This window comes from Epinephelus moara, chromosome 5 (genome assembly GCF_006386435.1).
Source record: "Epinephelus moara isolate mb chromosome 5, YSFRI_EMoa_1.0, whole genome shotgun sequence".
NCBI classification, from domain to species: domain Eukaryota; kingdom Metazoa; phylum Chordata; class Actinopteri; order Perciformes; family Serranidae; genus Epinephelus; species Epinephelus moara.
The window spans coordinates 24761786-24780084 of NC_065510.1; the positions used below are offsets into that span (position 1 = coordinate 24761786).

The window sequence follows — 18299 nt, forward strand, 5'->3', positions numbered from 1 at the left end:
AGGTATACAGTTTGATAAAAAACATCCTGACATCAGTCTGATTTGTCCGAGCCAAGGTCAACCAGCTTCTTGTTGTATGATACCAATTTTATGTGTAGAGCAAGAGTTTTATACTTGACCTTGGAAAAAGTAGTAGACTATTAATATTAATTCATAGAATAGAATAGAGAGAACTTTATTAATCCCAGAAGGGAAATTCAGCTGTCCAGCAGCCCATAATCCATGGTCTACTTACTACAGTAGGTCATTATGGATGTAGCTTGTATTTTCTGAAGTATGAAACTGAGCTTTGGTCACGTGATAACAGGTGGTCATATATGAGGGATGATTGTAACACGTAATTTATAGTTCTGCGTTGAATCTACACGTAGGTTACGCCATAGGCTCCATGTCGATTTGGAGCCTGCGCCGTAGCCTAATGTGCACCTCCCCAGAGTTGTAACTACGCGTTGCAGTGACTCAGACTTCCTGTCTTGGTGTTTCTGACACCATTTCCCTCAGTGGAAACGGAGCTTGTATTTACTTTTAGTTCACAGATAAGAAACAATAAATTGTGAAGACAGTGGAGACAGACTCCACTGAAATAGCATTTTAAATCTTGTGTGTGATTTATCCTTCAGGGATTTATGAGAAGAGAGAAAGATCGTTGGCCGCTAGGCTAATCAATACAATGTAAAATGCCATAGGCTTGTGCTAATAACGTTAGCATTTTGTATTTGTTTGGAAAAGGTGTTTAGTACAAGACAGTTGTTTTGTCAGTGAACCTTGTGAGTTGTTATGGAGCCAAACTGTGTGCCGTTACCTTTGTTAAATGTTGCTGTTGTCCCTGGTTTTATATGAGGAAAAGATCGCTAGTTGCTAGGCTAATTTATACAATGTAAAATGCCATAGGCTTGTGCTAATAACGTTAGCATGTTGAATTTGTGGGGAAAAGGTGTCTGGATTATCACAAGTGTGTGTCTGTGAATGCTGCGAGTTGTAGTGAAGCAGATTTGTGTACTTGTTTTTCAATATGTGTGTAATGCTTGTTTTGAATCACCTAAACTTAACAGCACTTCACAGAAACCTCTGCCACCGACTAGTGTTTTGGAGGTGTGACTGCAGAGTGATACAGACACACCACGGCACAAGTAAAAATGCTCACAACGGCATAGGCGACGTGCGTAGGGTCTACGCACAACCATAAATCCCCTTTAACTCCTGTCTGTTTGAGAGAGATTCTTGGCATCAGATGCATTTTCAGCATGTGAATGGCTACTAAACAGCAGGTGGCACCATGTGTGGTAGCCTCGGTCTCCAGTATGTCACTGTGTATGAATGGGTGACTGTGACATGTAATGTAAAAAGCACTCGGAAGACTAGAGAGACGCCATACAAGTGCAGTCTGCTAACCATTTACAGTTTCAGTAAATATGAAGAAAGTTATTTACATAAAAGTTACCAAGTGTAGCTCTATTAGTCTATTAGAGTTTTATATTAAACCAAGGTCATAGCTGCCTTTATGTTCTACATTATATAATACATAAAGGTTTAATTAAACTGAGTCTGAGTTATAAGTGTTTTTCTTTGCTGGCACCGTGACTGTTCTGAAATACGAAAGAAATATGTTATCAGCAATGGAGACAGGTGTCACCAATCTGACGCTTTCTAATGTCCTAGTGTTACAGAACCTGCCTTTCACTCCCTGTCCAGTAGTTGTCCCCAGAGTGTTCCCGAATTTCCAAAACAATTAACCTCTGCACCAACACACCTGCTCCCAATCCCTCATCAGCTTCCCAGCATATACATACCAAATATAACCTACATATTTACCCGACACTTTAGTTGTTTTTCCAGTCTTGAGCTGTCCAAGCTGCAACATTACAGCCATCTAGTCTTTTTGTTCCTGCTGTTTTATGAGCCCAGCATGCCTCATTTGTACTTTGTTGCCAAAATGTATTAAGAAATATGTATATCAAATCTTAATGTTCAATGTTAGTTCAGTCTGAAGTTCATTTCATCCCAATAAAGGTCTAATATGCAGGATTGCCTTTTACACCATAGACTGTTAAAATAATAGATGACAGCAGCTGTCACTTTGTGGACTGCTTTGAAGCCTCGAGTTCAGCATTTTGTCAATCTTGGTTTACTTTACATATTTGATGAGCAGCTGCCGCTGAAGACAAGCAAGGGGTGGCTGTGACTGAGAAGCCAAGGACACTATCGACAAACAACCTGTGACTCAGAGCGACCTGCTCTCAATTATGAGCAAATTTAAGCCTTGAAAACAGTGTCAATGAATGAATAATATAGAAAAACACCCTGATAAAATTGTCATGAATGTTGAAATTAGCTATAAAGAACAAAACCATGGGGTTTTTTTCTGCTGTAAAGTTGGGCATTTTAACAGGGAGGTCTATGGGGGCTGACTGGCTTCTGGAGCCAGCCTCAAGTGGCCGTTCAAAGAACTGCAGTTTTCGGTACTTTGTGCTGGCTTCATTTTTCAGCCCCAGAGGTTGCTGCTTGGCCATCAACAGTGAAAGTAAAAGTCAACCCCAGATTGACTCGCATTGTGTCTTTTGGATGCCTGCTGCTCATGGTTTGGTACCTACCTTTAGTCTCTGCAGAAAAATACACTACTACACACTTCTAGTGGGTCGTACGTGATGATCAAGAGGGATTACTTCTGTTTGAGTCTATACAAATCCTGCATAGTGTATCTTTAAAGGTGTACATGACCTTAATAGCTTTGCAGGCAGTCACATCCACCAACATCAAACTATAATAAAGATTTATTAACTCGTTATATATATAAATTCCTCACTCACCAATAAGTGTCTTCTCTGGGTCTTGTAACCATTTAAATTTTTTTCTCTTTGGAAAGAAGCAGAATTAATCATTTAAAACCCAGATCCTCTGATTATTGAAATAATTAATCATCCAGAGAGTCTGTTTTTGATCATATTTCTTGCTCACCATTAACTATCTCCTCTAATCACTTGATCTATTACCGGAACAATTTTGCTTGCTTGCTCTGACTTCTCAGGGGAAATGCTTAAAAGAAAATTTTGGATTGTTTCCCAGTGTGGCCGTACTATTCTTATTGTCCTCACAGTGACACTAAGTCGACCCCATTCTCTGCAGTAACAAGCATATAATTTAACTCTAATTTGATTGTTTATGGCTGTTTTTCCCATGCCTGTATTCAGTAGTATGTTCCCATGGACAGTCCTTTTGTGTATTTCAGTCTTTTTATGGGGCACAATCCAGGGAGTGAAGTCATAATAATAGTAATCTTTATTTATATAAATAAATATAATAAATATAGCACTCTTCAAAACAGTGCTCTACTTGGCAGAAGCGGAATTTGAACATTTCAGGGCTTTAATGAGGCAAACGAAATCCAACAATGAAAATAATCTAAAGCTAAAATGGAGTCAGATTAATGTTGACAGCGGCAGCAAAGATGATAAGGTAGAAGTATTTGATGTATCGTGCAGGAAGGACAACAGGAAGCAGGTAGAAATACATGTTTAATGCACTGACATTTGTCATTACAATATATCAAAATTAAACTGTATTCCATTAAGTATAAACTTATTGCACTTCGTCCAAGCCAACTTTTAGCTAAAGCATGATACAAGTATCACACTGAAAAACACTCATCTGCATTCACCCTCATGTTTCAGTCTCTTCTTTCCAGATATCTCTGCTGAGCTTTATCGCAGTCTTCCGGAGTTTGCGGCTGTGCTCAGTCAAAGTCCATTTATAATCAATGAGCTGCTACTGTAAAATGAGATTAATGTTGAATATCAGAGCCCGATGAACATTAATGATGAATAACGCACAAAATTAGACATCTAACAAAAAAAAAAGCTTTATAACCAGAGGAGCAAACTATCAAGGCAAAGACAAATGGAACATCAAATCAAAAATTGCCCAAAGAAGGTAAAAAGTAAAGTAGTGACATTTTTTAAAGTGAACACATTTATTTCCCAGTGCCTTTAGTGACGCAGCTAAACCACAGGACTTCATTTCAGCTTCCACCAGTGTGTTAAATTAGTCTTTCTCATGAGCTGTCTCAACAGAGGCCGTTAGGCTGCCATCCAGATGGTGAACGAGATGAGCAGGGTCGTTAAAACTGTCAGTGGTGTCACACAGCCCAGATACAGCATGGTTCCTACGCCACACAGAGCAGTCAAATAGGCGCTCATCCTGCTGCAGACGATCTTCCGTACTGTCGTGCAGAACTACAAGAAAGAGTGTGAGAATTAGACAGTGATCTGAGGCAAAGTGCAGCACTAACTGGCTGTGCAGTTGCAGTGTTGCCTCCAGAGCAGCAGCAATTAGGGTGTTAAGTAACACTAGGTGGAGCCACTCGCCTCATGAATAAGGCAATTTTCTCTCCAGTGGACTGAGGCAAACAACTCTCCACTCCTCATATGACCAAATGTCAGAAAGTCTGAATTTCAGCTTCAAGGTTGCCAGTAATTGTGAAATAAACCCCACCACTCCACCTCACACTGAGTGTTTTACTAAATCCATGGAAATAAGTGACAGCATTGCAGCTGCAACACGTGCAATGAACCTTAAATCTGTGGCTTTTGCATGTGACTTTTCTCATGAAATAATCCCCAGCATTCAAAGATAGAAACACTTGTGAGAAATTAAAGATAACTGCAAAGGTTTCTGTTTATATACAGCATATTTGCAAACGTTCTCTGTTGCATGTATCAGGAGTATGTCAACCACACTTCGACTAATTCAATCATACTGAATGGAAAGAATTTTATTAAAGAACTGGTTCATATTTTTCACATCCATGCTGGCTGTAGAAAGACTCCTTCCTGATGCAATTCCAATGTAACTGATAGGGTGAATGTAAAAGTTACAGTCCTGGTTCTATGCTAAAATGTTTGTCAGTGTTCAGCTGAAGCTAATGTGAGGCGTCAGCAGTCAAATTAAATGTATGTCTTCCAAAGTTACTCTAGTTTTGGTACAATATTCACTTCCTTAGTAGCTCAAGGGAAATTAAAATTTAAAAATAAAAAAAAATGGCAATAAAGGACCTTCATTTTGGAAGATACCGACTAACTCACACAGTTGAAGCTTCACATTAGTTAAACATTGGACAGATGGAACCAGGACTGTGAATTAAGTCAGGAAAGGATCTTTTCACAGCAAATATGGACAAAAAAATTAAACTTATCTTCTACTCTTTCTACTGACAGCAGGCCAGAGACTGTACCTGGTATGTCTGGTAGCTGATGGCCATGCCATATCTGCAGTACATGACGTAGTGTTCACAGTTGTACCACAGTAAGCTGTAAGTGACAGAGCCCAGCAGTTTCTCAGCCCTCCTGGCCACCTCGTCCCCGTCCAATGGAGGCTGGCTGCACACTTTGTCCATGTGGTTGATCAAAATCTCTGAGCCGTACGCAAAGTCCACCACAGAGTCCACTCTGACGCTGGCAACCTTGGTGATAACCCCCAGCAGTAGGCGGTTATTTGTTACCATCTTGGCAATAGCAGATTTATTCTTGGAAATCACTGGCAGGATGTCCGGGATGAGATGAGCCACACGGTTGTTCCCCAGATAGATACCAAAATGTGTGAATAATGTCCGGGGGACTTCCAATAAATCCCCACGCTTGTAAAGGGACAGGTCATGTTTGGAGTCATCCTCCTTTTTGGAAGTTACAAAGAAAAGGTTGAGGAGTTGGTAAAGAAACATGATGCCAGTGTGCTACAAAGAGCCTGACACCCATTTTATTTAGGGTGAAATTGGGAGGGGCTTCAGTAGTTAGTAGGATTATATATTGGCCAATGTTTCAGAAAGATTTTGACAGAAAGAAAGGAGCTTTGCAGTGTGGTTGGATTTTGAAACTCAGGCCTTGTTGTATTAAGGTCGTGGGTCCTCATTAAGAAGGCTGACTTGGCAACGGTGTAAATCCTCATTTAAAATGTCACTGATATTGAGCCATCATACCCAAATAAGCAAACCTTTGTTTTTCGTGGACTAGAATGACCCCTTAAATGTGTCTCATCATTATTCAGCACTTTCTTGGACATTCAGAAAAACTTTATTTTTATGTTTTATCGCAGTTATAGTAATAAAACGCCACGTGAAACGTTATCTAAATCCATCACAATAGTGGTCATAGGTGCAGTATCACAGCCAAAATGAGACGACTCAGCAGTTTAAAGACACTGCTTTGATGTGATTGAATGTTTGCCATCATGACTCAGCATTTTTGCAGCATATCTACACTGTATAGTATTTTCTCTCAACAAGAAATATATTTATATCATGAAATATCACACATATTAAGGCTATTCTAGGGCTCTGCTTTCACTGGCATGTGGCATGAAGAGTCACACTCACATCAGGCACACACATAAAAATAAACTGTTTATTAAACATTTGTCATATTTACAACATTAGCACGCTACTATAAAATATCCACTTTATACACATAAAATATTGATATGTACCACTGGATATTAATTTTTGTGGTGACTTGCGTGTTAGCAAAAATGAATCGCTTACTCTTTTCCTATATCCAACAACAGCTATGTATTTCCCCAGTAATATGAGAGGACAAATATAAGCCACACAGGAAACTATTAATACAGGTATCAAGACAGAACATTAAACACTGTCTAAGTAATCAAATGAGAGCATGGTTGCAAAGCAGACTCATCACATGACAAGAGTGCACCATCTTGAGGAGGTATTCAGGTCAGTACTCGTCAAGTTAAAGTTCAGTTCAGTTTGTTTGCAGGTCCCCTGTGCTGACCTCCTTTAACCAGCCATCCACAGAGTAAAGGGGATAAGGATTGTGGGGAATGTAGTTGATGGCGCCATGCCAAAACAGATGATGGAGATGAATCCAAGGAGGCTTGTGACAATCACGCTGCGCTGGTCTCTGATGATCGATTTCAGGCACTCACAGAACTACAAAGGAAAGAAATACAGTTGATTATTTCATGTTGTGCTTGATAGAATTTTATAACAACAACTTTCAAAGTAGGAGACGTCACCTGTAACTCTACACCCTCTCCTCTGAATGGAAAACCAAAATCAAGTCTCTGCAAACAGTTTAGCCACCACTCTAAATCAGCGTGTAAGGTTAAACTGGAGGTCACCATATTTCTCTTGATGGTTAAACTCAAAGCTGGATTACCAACTTGACAAAGCGGGGCTGCCACTTGGTCCTGAGAAGCATAAAACCCCAAGTCCGCTCAGTGTTGGTTGGTTTCAGTAATCTGATTTGCAGATTTATTTGGGAATGTGCTCCACTGAAAGTACAGCATGAACTGAGTCATAAACTCTGCATTATCAGGGTTTCCTGCTGTGCTTTATAGCAGAGGTGAAAATGAAGACAGCCTCTGCTAACACCAGAGAATAATACTCCCTAAAATTACAGTAACTTTAAGAGAAAAGGAGCAAGTTGTTAAGACCATCATATATTAAAATAAATGTGTCAGGATCTAGGTACCCTGTCTTGTAGAGTGTCAAAATCTAGTGTCAAGGTATTATTTTTCTTTATAGTATGCTCACATTCCTAATAAAGAAAGTGTTCAATCACAATGCCTAAACATCATTGACACACAAAAAAATCTGATGTATTACTTCAACATATGAGCACTGGTTGTGTTTCGGGGTCTTTGAAAGCACTGTATCTAATGGGAACTTGGAGGTGACAGGGTATATACACAAAGGCTGGAGGGGGCCCAACAGGGAGGTCAGTTGGGGCCCAACAATATTTTGCCCTTTGATGGTTAAACTGACTACAAGCAAAATTTAAAATATGAATAAGGATTTCAACACAGCGTCTTTTTTCTGTGCAAAGTGGCTACAATACAAGCCTGATGATACACGCCAAAGTGCCAATATGGAGTTCACCTTGTGTTATGTTTACCTTCAGTATGCACTGGGCTAAATCTGTATCATCGTGCTGTTTACATGATCAATAACCAGAATTACACTTAAAGGGACAGTTCAGATTTTTTAAAGTGGGGTTGCATGAGGTGCTTATCCATAGATAGTGCATTTCATACAGTAGATGTCAGTTGGCACGACCCCAGTTTAGAGAAGCAGGCTGGAGTTTCACACAGAAGCCAAGCAATGTACTGCTATCGATGGGGGCCAGCAACAAAACATGTTTTAGCCACCTAAAAAATCCTTGTCAGTTTAGGTGTAGGCTATATTGAGAGTATTTTTACAGCTTTACTTTTCCGTCAGACAGACAGTTTTGATGGGGAAGCCATTAAAGACTTCAGTTCCCATCTATGCTCTCGTTAAAGCCACCAGACTCCATTGACAAATACAGTAATTTTAGCTCGCTGAACACAGGAGCTGCTGGTCAAACACTGCTTCGATCAGTGAGTTTGTTTGTGTTATTATGTGACTTTGGTGAATCTGAACAACCCTTTACAACACCAGAGTCACACAATAACACAAACAAATTAACTGTTTGAAGCAGTGGTAGACCAGCAGCTCCTGTGTTTAGCAATATTAAATCACTGTTTTTCTCAATGGAGTCTGGCTTTGAAGAGAGCCATGTAACAGCTTAATTTTCCCATTGTAGATCACTGTCTGACATTAAGGTGAAGCAGTGAAAATACCCTCAGTACAGGGTACACTTAAACTAATATTGATTTTTTAGGTGGGACGTTTTTTTAGGTGGTCAAAATACATTTTGTTGCTGACACCATCCACAGCAGTATTTTGCTTTGCCTCCATGTCAGCCTTCAGCCTGCTTCTCCAAACTGGGGGCTGCTGACTGACATCTACTGTATGAAATACACTAACTGTGGATAAGCACCCCATACAAACACCACTTCAAAAAATCTGCACTATCCCTTTAAGCTATCATACAGGTCTTGGGGACTATACCTTCTCTGTTTGCCGGCTCACTGCAGATCCGTATCTGCAGTATGTCACGAAGTGTTCACAGTTATACCACAGCAGACTGTAGGGAATTGCTCCCTTGAGTTTCTCAGCTCTCTTAGCGACGTCTTCATTAGGAAAAGCTTGATTCTTCATCATCTTATCCATGCGGTTTATCAGTATGTTGGAGCCGTATGCAAAGTCCTCTAAGGTGTCAACGCGCACCGTGGCGCACCTGTAGATGCAGCCGAGGATGAGCCTCTTGTTGGTGATGACAGAACTGATGAGCTTCTTGTCGTTTGTAAGCACGGGCAGGATGTCAGGGATCAGGTGAGCCACTTTATTGTCACCTAAATAGATGCCGTAGTGGGTGAAAATGGTTCTGGGGACCTCCAGCAGGTCTCCCCTCCGGAGAGGCGGAGGGGGGCCGCGCTGCGCGTGCTGCTCCCGCTCTTCACCGTCAGACCAGCTGGACTCAAAGAGTTTGAAGCTGGAGAGCAGAGAAATCTTCTCCACCAGGAATGTCAACAGCTGCAGCATCGTGGGAGTTTGGGGGGGAAATATTCTAAAGTGCTGCAGTGAAGTGAGCTTTTTTATCCTCACTGGCACGAGGAGGAGAGAAAGTTCAGGGGAAGTCCCGAGGACACGATTGGCCACGAGTGACCTCCTGCACGTGCGACCTCCTCAGCATCTTGTTTTGTTTTTTTTCTTCTCTGCTGCATTTTTCTCCAGCCTGATGCATAGGCTATTGCTTCACTAAACCCTCTCATTAATCATCTCATTACTCAGCAGAGAAGAGAATTAGCTGCAGGAGGCATTTTCATTTAAAGGAAGCATTAAAGTAAGGCATCATTAAACATACATGAAGTTAGAGTTTGAACAGAAAAACCTTATGAAATTGAAAATATAATGATCACTTTAAAATATTCATTTTATAGGGGAGACCGGGGTTGGTTGTCACATTTTTTACTCTTGTGTGAATTGCTCATCATTAAAACAGGAGTATAACATTAAATCAAACAGTGGAACCTGAATAGATTAATCTCCATCACAATATGACAGGAACTTTTGTTAAAATGTCAAACAGCCTAGGTTGAAGGATGTAACTGTTTTGATGCAACGTTGTTTTCTAATGAGGAACTATAGTAACGTGTGTGTGTGAGCTGTCACATGTGTCACAACTAACCCCAACTGACCTCTTGACAAACATTTTAAGCTTGCTACCGCATGACTTTAGCTTGCTAGCTAAAAGCTGACTCAAATCAAAGCCTTTTAATAAGTGCTTGATTTTTAAATGACTAATAACCTACAAGATTTTAAAATAAAAACAAAACAAACATAAAAAAAATTACTCTGACCCATAAAAATTACAAAATATCTCCTCATCTCAATGCTTTGTGTGCTTCACAAAATGACCAGTGCAACATGAGCAGGATGTCAGGCCAACTGTCTGATATCAACATAATGTAGATATGTTGTTGAGCGTGGCTGTAATTAGCACTGTGACAACCAACATGTGTGACAACCAACCCTGGTCTCCCCAAAGACAATAAAGTATCTTAAAATAAAACGGATGTAGAGAAAAATTATCAGTAGTGGCACAGGTGTGAGAGCGAGCAAAGTAAGGGTTGTATAGTGTTGTTCCCACTGTCCCTGAACATCTCGCAGTAGCACTTAACTGGAAGAATAAGTAAAGACTGAACAAGTAACATGCTCAGTTGTGTTCCTCTAATATAAAACTGGGAGAAGACAAACATCAAGAGGCTGTCAATTAACAAATCCCCATTAAAGAATCCTTTTTAACCCACTTTAAAGCTGCACAAACTCATGTTTTTATAGAAACAATGATACATGTATGCAACAGGTGTTCATTGTGGCAACCAACAGAAAATGACTTCTCACTTCTCACTAATCATTCAGATAGGCTGCATTGATAAATGTCCGTCGTTAAATTTTACCTGCTTGAAGGAAACACATCTTCTCACGTGTGTTTTTAATGAACTGATAGCAGATGGATTTCTGGAGAGCTTTTGCTTGTTTAACAGAGGTATTGAGATTGAGATGAGATCATTTACTTACGTAAAAGTACAGATGCTGCACCACAAACTACTCCGTTATAGGTAAAAGTCCTGCGTTAAAAGTATCAACAGTATTCATTATGCAGAATGGAGTGTGCCTGTCAGGAGTATAAAATGAAAATATATTTAAGTATGAATACATCAAAAATGTACTTAGTTAAGTAGTATTTGAGTAAATATGCTTAGTTACTTTCCCCCGCTAATCTTTACAAACCCAAAGCATAGGTCCGTAACAAGTTGAAACATTGTTAGGTGCTGTAAAAAGAACGACACTAATTAAAATAAATTCCTTTCATTTTTCTTATTTGTTTTGATTTGACTACCCTGATGTGAAACTGATTTCTAATCAGACTATAAAGCTGATTACCCTCCAGACAGCGAGGTGCAGAGGTGGGCGGTGGATTTGTTGACTCACAGTGGCCGCTCTGTTCTGTCCCATCATCAATCCAGGATCAGTGTTGGGAGAACTCAGGCTGTGCTGGATGGTCTGCACTCTCTCAGAGGAACCAGATGATGAATTAAAACATTCCTTTGACCAGATCACCTTAATCCTGTAGGCTTCACTTACATGCTCATCACTTGACCCAGAAAAAATCCTTGAGAAACACTTCAGCTGTTTTGATCTTGTGTCTTTGAATCATTTGTTACACTACAGTTGCTGACCTAGATCTGTAAAATCCTTGTACGAGGAATAAACTATTGCTGGTATTTAAGCAGCTGTTTTTCTGACTGTGAGAAAACCAGTTTGACCTACAAAGCATGCAGACCCTACTTTTGGCTCCTTCATTCACACTGTTACGTTTTGCCAGCACATTGTAGTATCAAAAGTGTCAAAATTACAAGACTAGTCCCTTTTAAATTGTTGTATTATGGTTATAGTAAAGAATAATTATTATTAGTGAGGCATGAATGTTGGGAAGCATGCTGTAGCTGCTGCTACTTTACGTAGTGCTGGGTAGTTGCTCCAAAGTGATCATTTATACAGTGCCTAAAATAAAATGTTAATAAACACTTACATTACTCATACAGACGTCCACTGTACAGTCTCTGAAGTTAGAAAACCCTCAAAAGCAATTTTAAGATCTGTATTTGTATTGTTGCTCAAGAAAATCAATAAAAAGATATAAAAAATAAAAAAAAAAGCAATTTAAAAAAAGGGTGGAAAACAACAGTCAATATTTTGTCAGGAATTCAATTCAATTCAATTCAATGCCTTTATTGTCATTGCACAGCAGTACAAGGAAATGTTGTATCTCTGGGCTAATACACATAAAAACAGCAAAAGACAATAAACAATAATCAGCAACAGTGAGACACACAAAACACACTATGGGTAAAAATGACAATATATAATGCAGTAATAAATAAATACATAATATAAATCCACATGCAGTGTAATAAGAGCAGCAGTATAGACTTAATTGCACATCTGGCCCAGCCAAGGAGCATGCACACTATGCACTATTGCATATTAGATGAGTTAATTATCTTAATAGCACTTGGATAAAAACTGTTGTTGATAACAATGACAGAAGTTATAAAAACTAAACATGCCTGATATCGTTTCATTTTTTATTCTAATATGCAGTCTATTGCCTACGGAAGCGTATTGCATTCACTTGACAAATAAAAAAAGCCCTATTTTTCTGAGTAATTTTTTCTGTTTTTCGGAGTAATTTATTTATTTTTCTGTTTTTTAGTGTAATTTTTTCCCTGTTTTTCGTGGGTAATTTTTTTTCGTGAATGAGGAAACGAGATACTTCAAAATCTCACAAGAAGCTCCCATCTGGCACCTGCAAGTGACCCCTGCATCCATGGTGACTCCTGCTTATGGATGTATTTTGCATCCATGCTCCTAGACAATTTCAACTACAGAATCAATAAGGGTAAGGCACGTAATTAGTTACGCACAGGGTATGATAATCTAGCTATGTTTTCGACTGCATCCTTCTAGTGTAGGCCTATCGCTCAGTGTAACAGGTTAGGTTAGTAACAGGTTGTAACAAGGTTAGCTGACAAATTTGTGATGAGTAACAATGTCCAGCATGATGGAAAAAACTGTTGTTTGTCGGAAAAACAGAAAACTCAGAAAAACAGAAAAAATCACACCAAAAAAACAGAAAAATAAATAAGTTACTCAGAAAAACAGGGCTTTTTTTTATTTGTCAAGTGAATGCAATACGTTTCCGTAATTGCCACAAGAAAATGTCGGCAACTTGTGTTTCTGCAAACCATGGCTATGTGATATTTGTACTTTTCATACGTGTCGTATTAGTGTTTGTAAAGTGACGTATCCCTGATTTCATGTAAATGAGCCGACTTTATCTTTCAGATTTGGAGGGCATGACTGATGGCATGAGTATACCAGTATACCCACCTATCAGCCAACAAGCCATCGGAACCTATAGGTGATTACACCCACTTCCTCCTCTGTAACTATACTTTCCTACCTAGTAGTACACCCACATTATCAACTGCCACTACACTACTGCTGCAACATAATGACTTACAAATGTTACATATCCATGGTTTGCAGAAATGTACAATGCCAACATGTATTCAGCCGATCGTGTTGCAGTTTAACAGGTTTATTTGAAACAGTTTCTCAGAGAGAACACAAAATATATATATCAGTCATGGTAATAAATGGCACAATGAGCCAGCAGAGACAAGTATTAATATACTGTACATAGCATGAAAGATGTGTCCCATTATGATAGCACAGCTGCAGGAGCAACTGAACCCTCTCCTGACTGCGCGTAAGCAAACAGAACATGGAACAATCAACAGAGAACAATAAATCTATATGGCAGGGCTAATATTAAGCCCAACATATCCGGGTCAACTCACTTCCTTAGTAACACAGATATTGAAATCTTGTCAACATTTATGATGTGTGGGAAACAAAGCGTCAACCTTGCTGCATGTTTTACCTCGGTTCTGCGTTCAGCTGAGTCGGCTTACCGTCTGTGACCACAGGTTGAACCCTGAGGTGGCATTACAACAAACCTTTGCCCTCTGTCCTGGGGGAGATTTACACCACGTTCAGACAGCTCCAGACTTATAGTTGTGACCAACAGGGGACCTGAACAAGGCTCTTAAAATTTAATTCCCGGTCAGACCACCTGTGAACTATGCTGACTTTGTTTTTCAGCCTTGAAACTTAAATTCATTACTCATGGACATGTTGCCAAAACAATGATTCAGCACCGTATAAACTAATAAATTCATGTTGCTTTCCCTGTCGCTTTGTGTCCTGATACAGTACACACAATGTAAGAATGTCAGCCTGGCATCACCGTCCGAATGCATCAATAACAACAACAGCCCAAAGCACATCTTAACATCCTGGACACAGTGTTCAGAGGGAGTGCCATGTCTTCATGGCACTTAGAGAAAGAAAGAAACACTTTCCATCTGGTGTTCGTTCACAAAGAGGCCAGTTCAGCAAAAGTTCAGCTGTGTTTAGGTTCATGGGCCTGGCAGTTCATTCTCAGGTCAGCGAGGCTTTATATCCATTCCAGGCCTGTTTTTCCCTCCACATAATAAAACCAGGTCACACAGTAGTTAAGGTACAATTTATCATCTAATGTCAACATGGGGGCCCACAGACGAAGCCTTATGCACCTTTATTTTGTCACATATATCTCCACTGTCTGTTTGGATTCAGTAAAAAGTGTTTGCCTGGAGCACCCTGTAGAATATCCTCGAGCTGATTATTATCAATAACTACATCCATTTGTGGTTGTAGTTTAACTGTGCAGCATACAAAATACTGGTATAATAAGACATGTGTAAAGTGACCTTGAACAGTCTGGAGTGAACTGCAAATATTTATCAGTCAAAAAGTAAAACATTGCATTTTCATTGATATCACCTCACTTTCACCCAGCAGTGTGTGTCATTTATGGTGACAGGAAGTGTATTTCCATTTAGTGCAACTCCAACAAGCACAGCAGTGACTCAAGCCAAGAGGTGATTGGGCATTTTTATTGTCCTGGGGACGTGAAATAGGATATGTAAGCGTGATAGTATTTGATGCACAATTAGACCGGTGCAATATCTGATTTATATTTTTACTCATATACTCTATACCATATACCATATGCTCTAACCTTGGTTACTGCATTGTTCCAACCAGATTCAAGCAAATGAAGCCTTTGTCAGCTGTGTCCTTCAGATCAAGATTGATTGTGACTTCATCTTTGGAATGTCTGACCTTGTTTTACTAATTATTCAGGACCGTAGCCAGGATTTTATAGAGTGTTTGAGACCATAAGGCCTGTGGCTACCCCACCACTCAACCCATTTACATGGAAAAATTTTGGCATTGTATGATTCTGCAAACTACAGGTACGTTACATTTGACCATTATTATGTAGCTGATACGGTGAAACATTTCAGCAACGCTGTCGTTAATGTGTGGTTAGGTTTAGGCACAAAAAAACACTTGGTTATGGTCTGGGGACAAAACCTCTGCTAGAAACACAGCGATGTCTCAGTAATTCACAAACCCTTTTTGTGGCACTATCCCCGCTGAAAAAACAGTCACAGGGTTTCTTCTGGTAACTGTCTTCAGCATTATAACCAACCTTGTGGCCCCCCTCCACCTCCAAAAGTGAATTTTAAAGTAAAAAGAAAAAACAAAGGCACCAGCTGGCAATTGGTGCATCCACTTCTTTGTATGACAATCCATTTTCACTGACCACTGTTGATAAAATGCACGTGAGACGCAGCTGGTCCTGAGGAGATTTGACACAAAAAATATGTCACTGTTAGCTCTATCTGCTATTTTGCGCACATAATGGCATTCTGAAAGTATTTCACACAAAACTGTAAGTGTAACTGTTTGCATGTTTTCCCCATGTCAGTGTGGGTTTTCTCTGGGTACTCCAGCTTCCTCCCACACTCCAAAGACATGCAGGTTAATTGGTGACTCTAAATTGTCCGTGGGTGTGGATGGTTGTCTGTCTCTATGTGTCAGCCCTGTGATACTCTAGCGACCTGTCCAGGGTGTACCCTGCCCCTCGCCCAGTGTCAGCTGGGATAGGCTCCAGCCTATCCGTGACCCCTAACAGGATAAGAGGTTATGGGGGTGAATGAAAAAACTTTTGTGAATTTTGCATCAGGATCATAATTCAATCAACACTCTTGTACCTAAATGACGTTTAGGTACAAGAGTTTTTAAAAGTTTTTAACATGTTCTTAAGGTTATGAAACGGTCGCAGTTACACTATATGCAATGAGATTAGTTAAGACCAAGTTCTCCCAATACACACACCCATCAGACAATTCTGACACCAAATATCAAGTCAGATATTTGTTTTGTAATTTTACTTATTCATAGCTGTTCAGTTGTATAGTTTGTACAATTACCCAACATCAAATTCAGCTGTGTGTTTCAAAGTCCTCTCCACACTGCCAGAAATTAAATCACTGTGGGGAAACACTTTATTCAGTTTATTCATTTATTGGCATAAGTCTCCATAAGTGGAGTCAAAAATCAAATCCCCTAAAAAACACAGACACCATGCCCTCAGTGTTTCTAAATAATTATTCTGTATTGTAGAGTTTTTAAGAAAATATTGTTTGAAAGTTCTCAACCTTAATGCAGATCAGCAGAGAATTCCAAGTGAGATTATTCCACATGGATTGAGAGGGACTAAATATTCATCTACACAGAACGACCTATGCACCACCAACATTTACAAACAAGCCTGTTGAAAATCATGATACAATTTGTCCCTCTTGCTTTTATTTCTCCCATCTGACATGTGTGAGGTTTGACAAAGAAAATAATTAGTTACCCACAGGATCACTGTCTGATATTCTCCTCCTCTGCTCTCGTCCATCGACCTCTGTCCTGTCTCAGGTGTTTGGCGTCAGTAAACAATGGCTCAGCTGCACGTGCTGCTTCTTAAAAATTAAGCCTGAGAAAAACGTGCTTTGTTTGCTCAGAGAAAAATTTCCCTCAGACTGGAGAGACTAAATGATTAATACTCCCCCGTGTCTGAAATATGTTCCATGAAGAACAATTTCATAAAGGTGTCATATTCATTATGTAATAAAGAAAACTCCACCAGTGGTTCATTTGTCTTCCTTATGTGCCACAAATTAACTGAGACACATCTCCACACAACTGTTCAGTGGGGTTAAATTTATGTTGTCAGAAATACAGGGCACCAATTATGTTTTTGTATTGCTGTGAGTCAGATTCACCCTCTTGAGGTCATTTGTTAAAATATATATTGTGACATGAACATGTCATCATAAACAGTCAAATTTATCTCAATTCTTTCTCTACATAATCTTGCATGCATGTCCTTTTTTTTTTTTTAAACTTGAACTACGTTGCTGCTGTGTCCTGAATGTTAATGAAGTCTTCAGTTGGTGCTCACTGACTGTAAGATATGTGTGATTTATTGTGGTTCCACTCCCACTAGTGGTTTTACTTATCAGTGCAGCCAGGTTTCAAATATGAGGTCAGTACCATCCACCAAACTGCACCATGTCAAGTGAAAAAAGCTAAAAGAAATTTAATACAGAGTATGTAAATAAAATTATTTACCACAGGCAAACACAGAGCAGGGATAGCTCTACTGTTATCAAGTAGCAACTACTGTATAGCAAGTACTGTTGCTATGGTTACCTGCAACTAATATGCAGTGCCTTCGACTCTGATTTAGAGATGAATATATGTACGGAAGCTCATTTACACCAGGAAAATTGGAAAAAGGAAAACTATTTAGGAATGATTTGAAAGAAATCTCAAAATTGTGACAATGTAAGTCAGTACTCTGATATAACAAATATTTTTTATAGTGTTTTTTTTTTTTTTAATATTTGAATAAAGTGAATTCTTTATATTCAAAAATATTTTTATTAAGGTTATTATTTAAAGAAAAAAAAGAACGTCAGGATTAGACGGACACATTCCACAGCGCCACACAGTGTACACCAGCGTGCAGAACAAATAAAAGTAGACATAACCCTGAGGCGATTACAGTGATACCTTCTATCCTCCTGAGACCCGAACTTTTGTTTGGTATGCATTTTTAATTTCTCCTAGCTATATGGGATCAGTAGGACCCAATAAGTATATGAAACTAAACATTGTCAGCGCTTATTAAGTCCCAGTGTCCTCAAACGAGATGAAACAAGATCCCTGTCCTGTATGGGGTGCCGTTTGTAAAGTGTCTCATGCTGAAAATAACATCAACATTTTGCCACATTTAGCTTCAAACAATGTTTAAAAAAGTATTGTGAATTTTTTAACGTCACCTTTTACCACATTTACAGCAATATTTGTTATCTTAGAAATATATTAAATAGTTAAATCTAAATAT

The 18299-nt window shown here is 39.2% G+C and overlaps 2 protein-coding genes across 2 annotated transcripts; both read right to left on the minus strand.

The window, feature by feature from the left end:
- Positions 1-3495: 3495 nt before the first annotated feature.
- On the minus strand, positions 3496-5718 carry si:dkey-30k22.5 (lecithin retinol acyltransferase family protein). Its single transcript, XM_050045413.1, has 2 exons — positions 5228-5718; positions 3496-4229 (listed from the first exon to the last, which is right to left on the minus strand). The coding sequence occupies exons 1-2, from the start codon at positions 5711-5713 to the stop codon at positions 4074-4076; spliced, it is 642 nt and encodes a 213-aa protein (XP_049901370.1). The 5' UTR covers positions 5714-5718; the 3' UTR covers positions 3496-4073.
- A 651-nt stretch (positions 5719-6369) lies between these two features.
- lrata (lecithin retinol acyltransferase a) lies at positions 6370-9454 on the minus strand. Its single transcript, XM_050045411.1, has 2 exons — positions 8882-9454; positions 6370-6937 (listed from the first exon to the last, which is right to left on the minus strand). Exons 1-2 carry the CDS (start codon positions 9413-9415, stop codon positions 6785-6787), a joined length of 687 nt encoding a protein of 228 aa, XP_049901368.1. The 5' UTR covers positions 9416-9454; the 3' UTR covers positions 6370-6784.
- Between the last annotated feature and the right edge of the window lie 8845 nt (positions 9455-18299).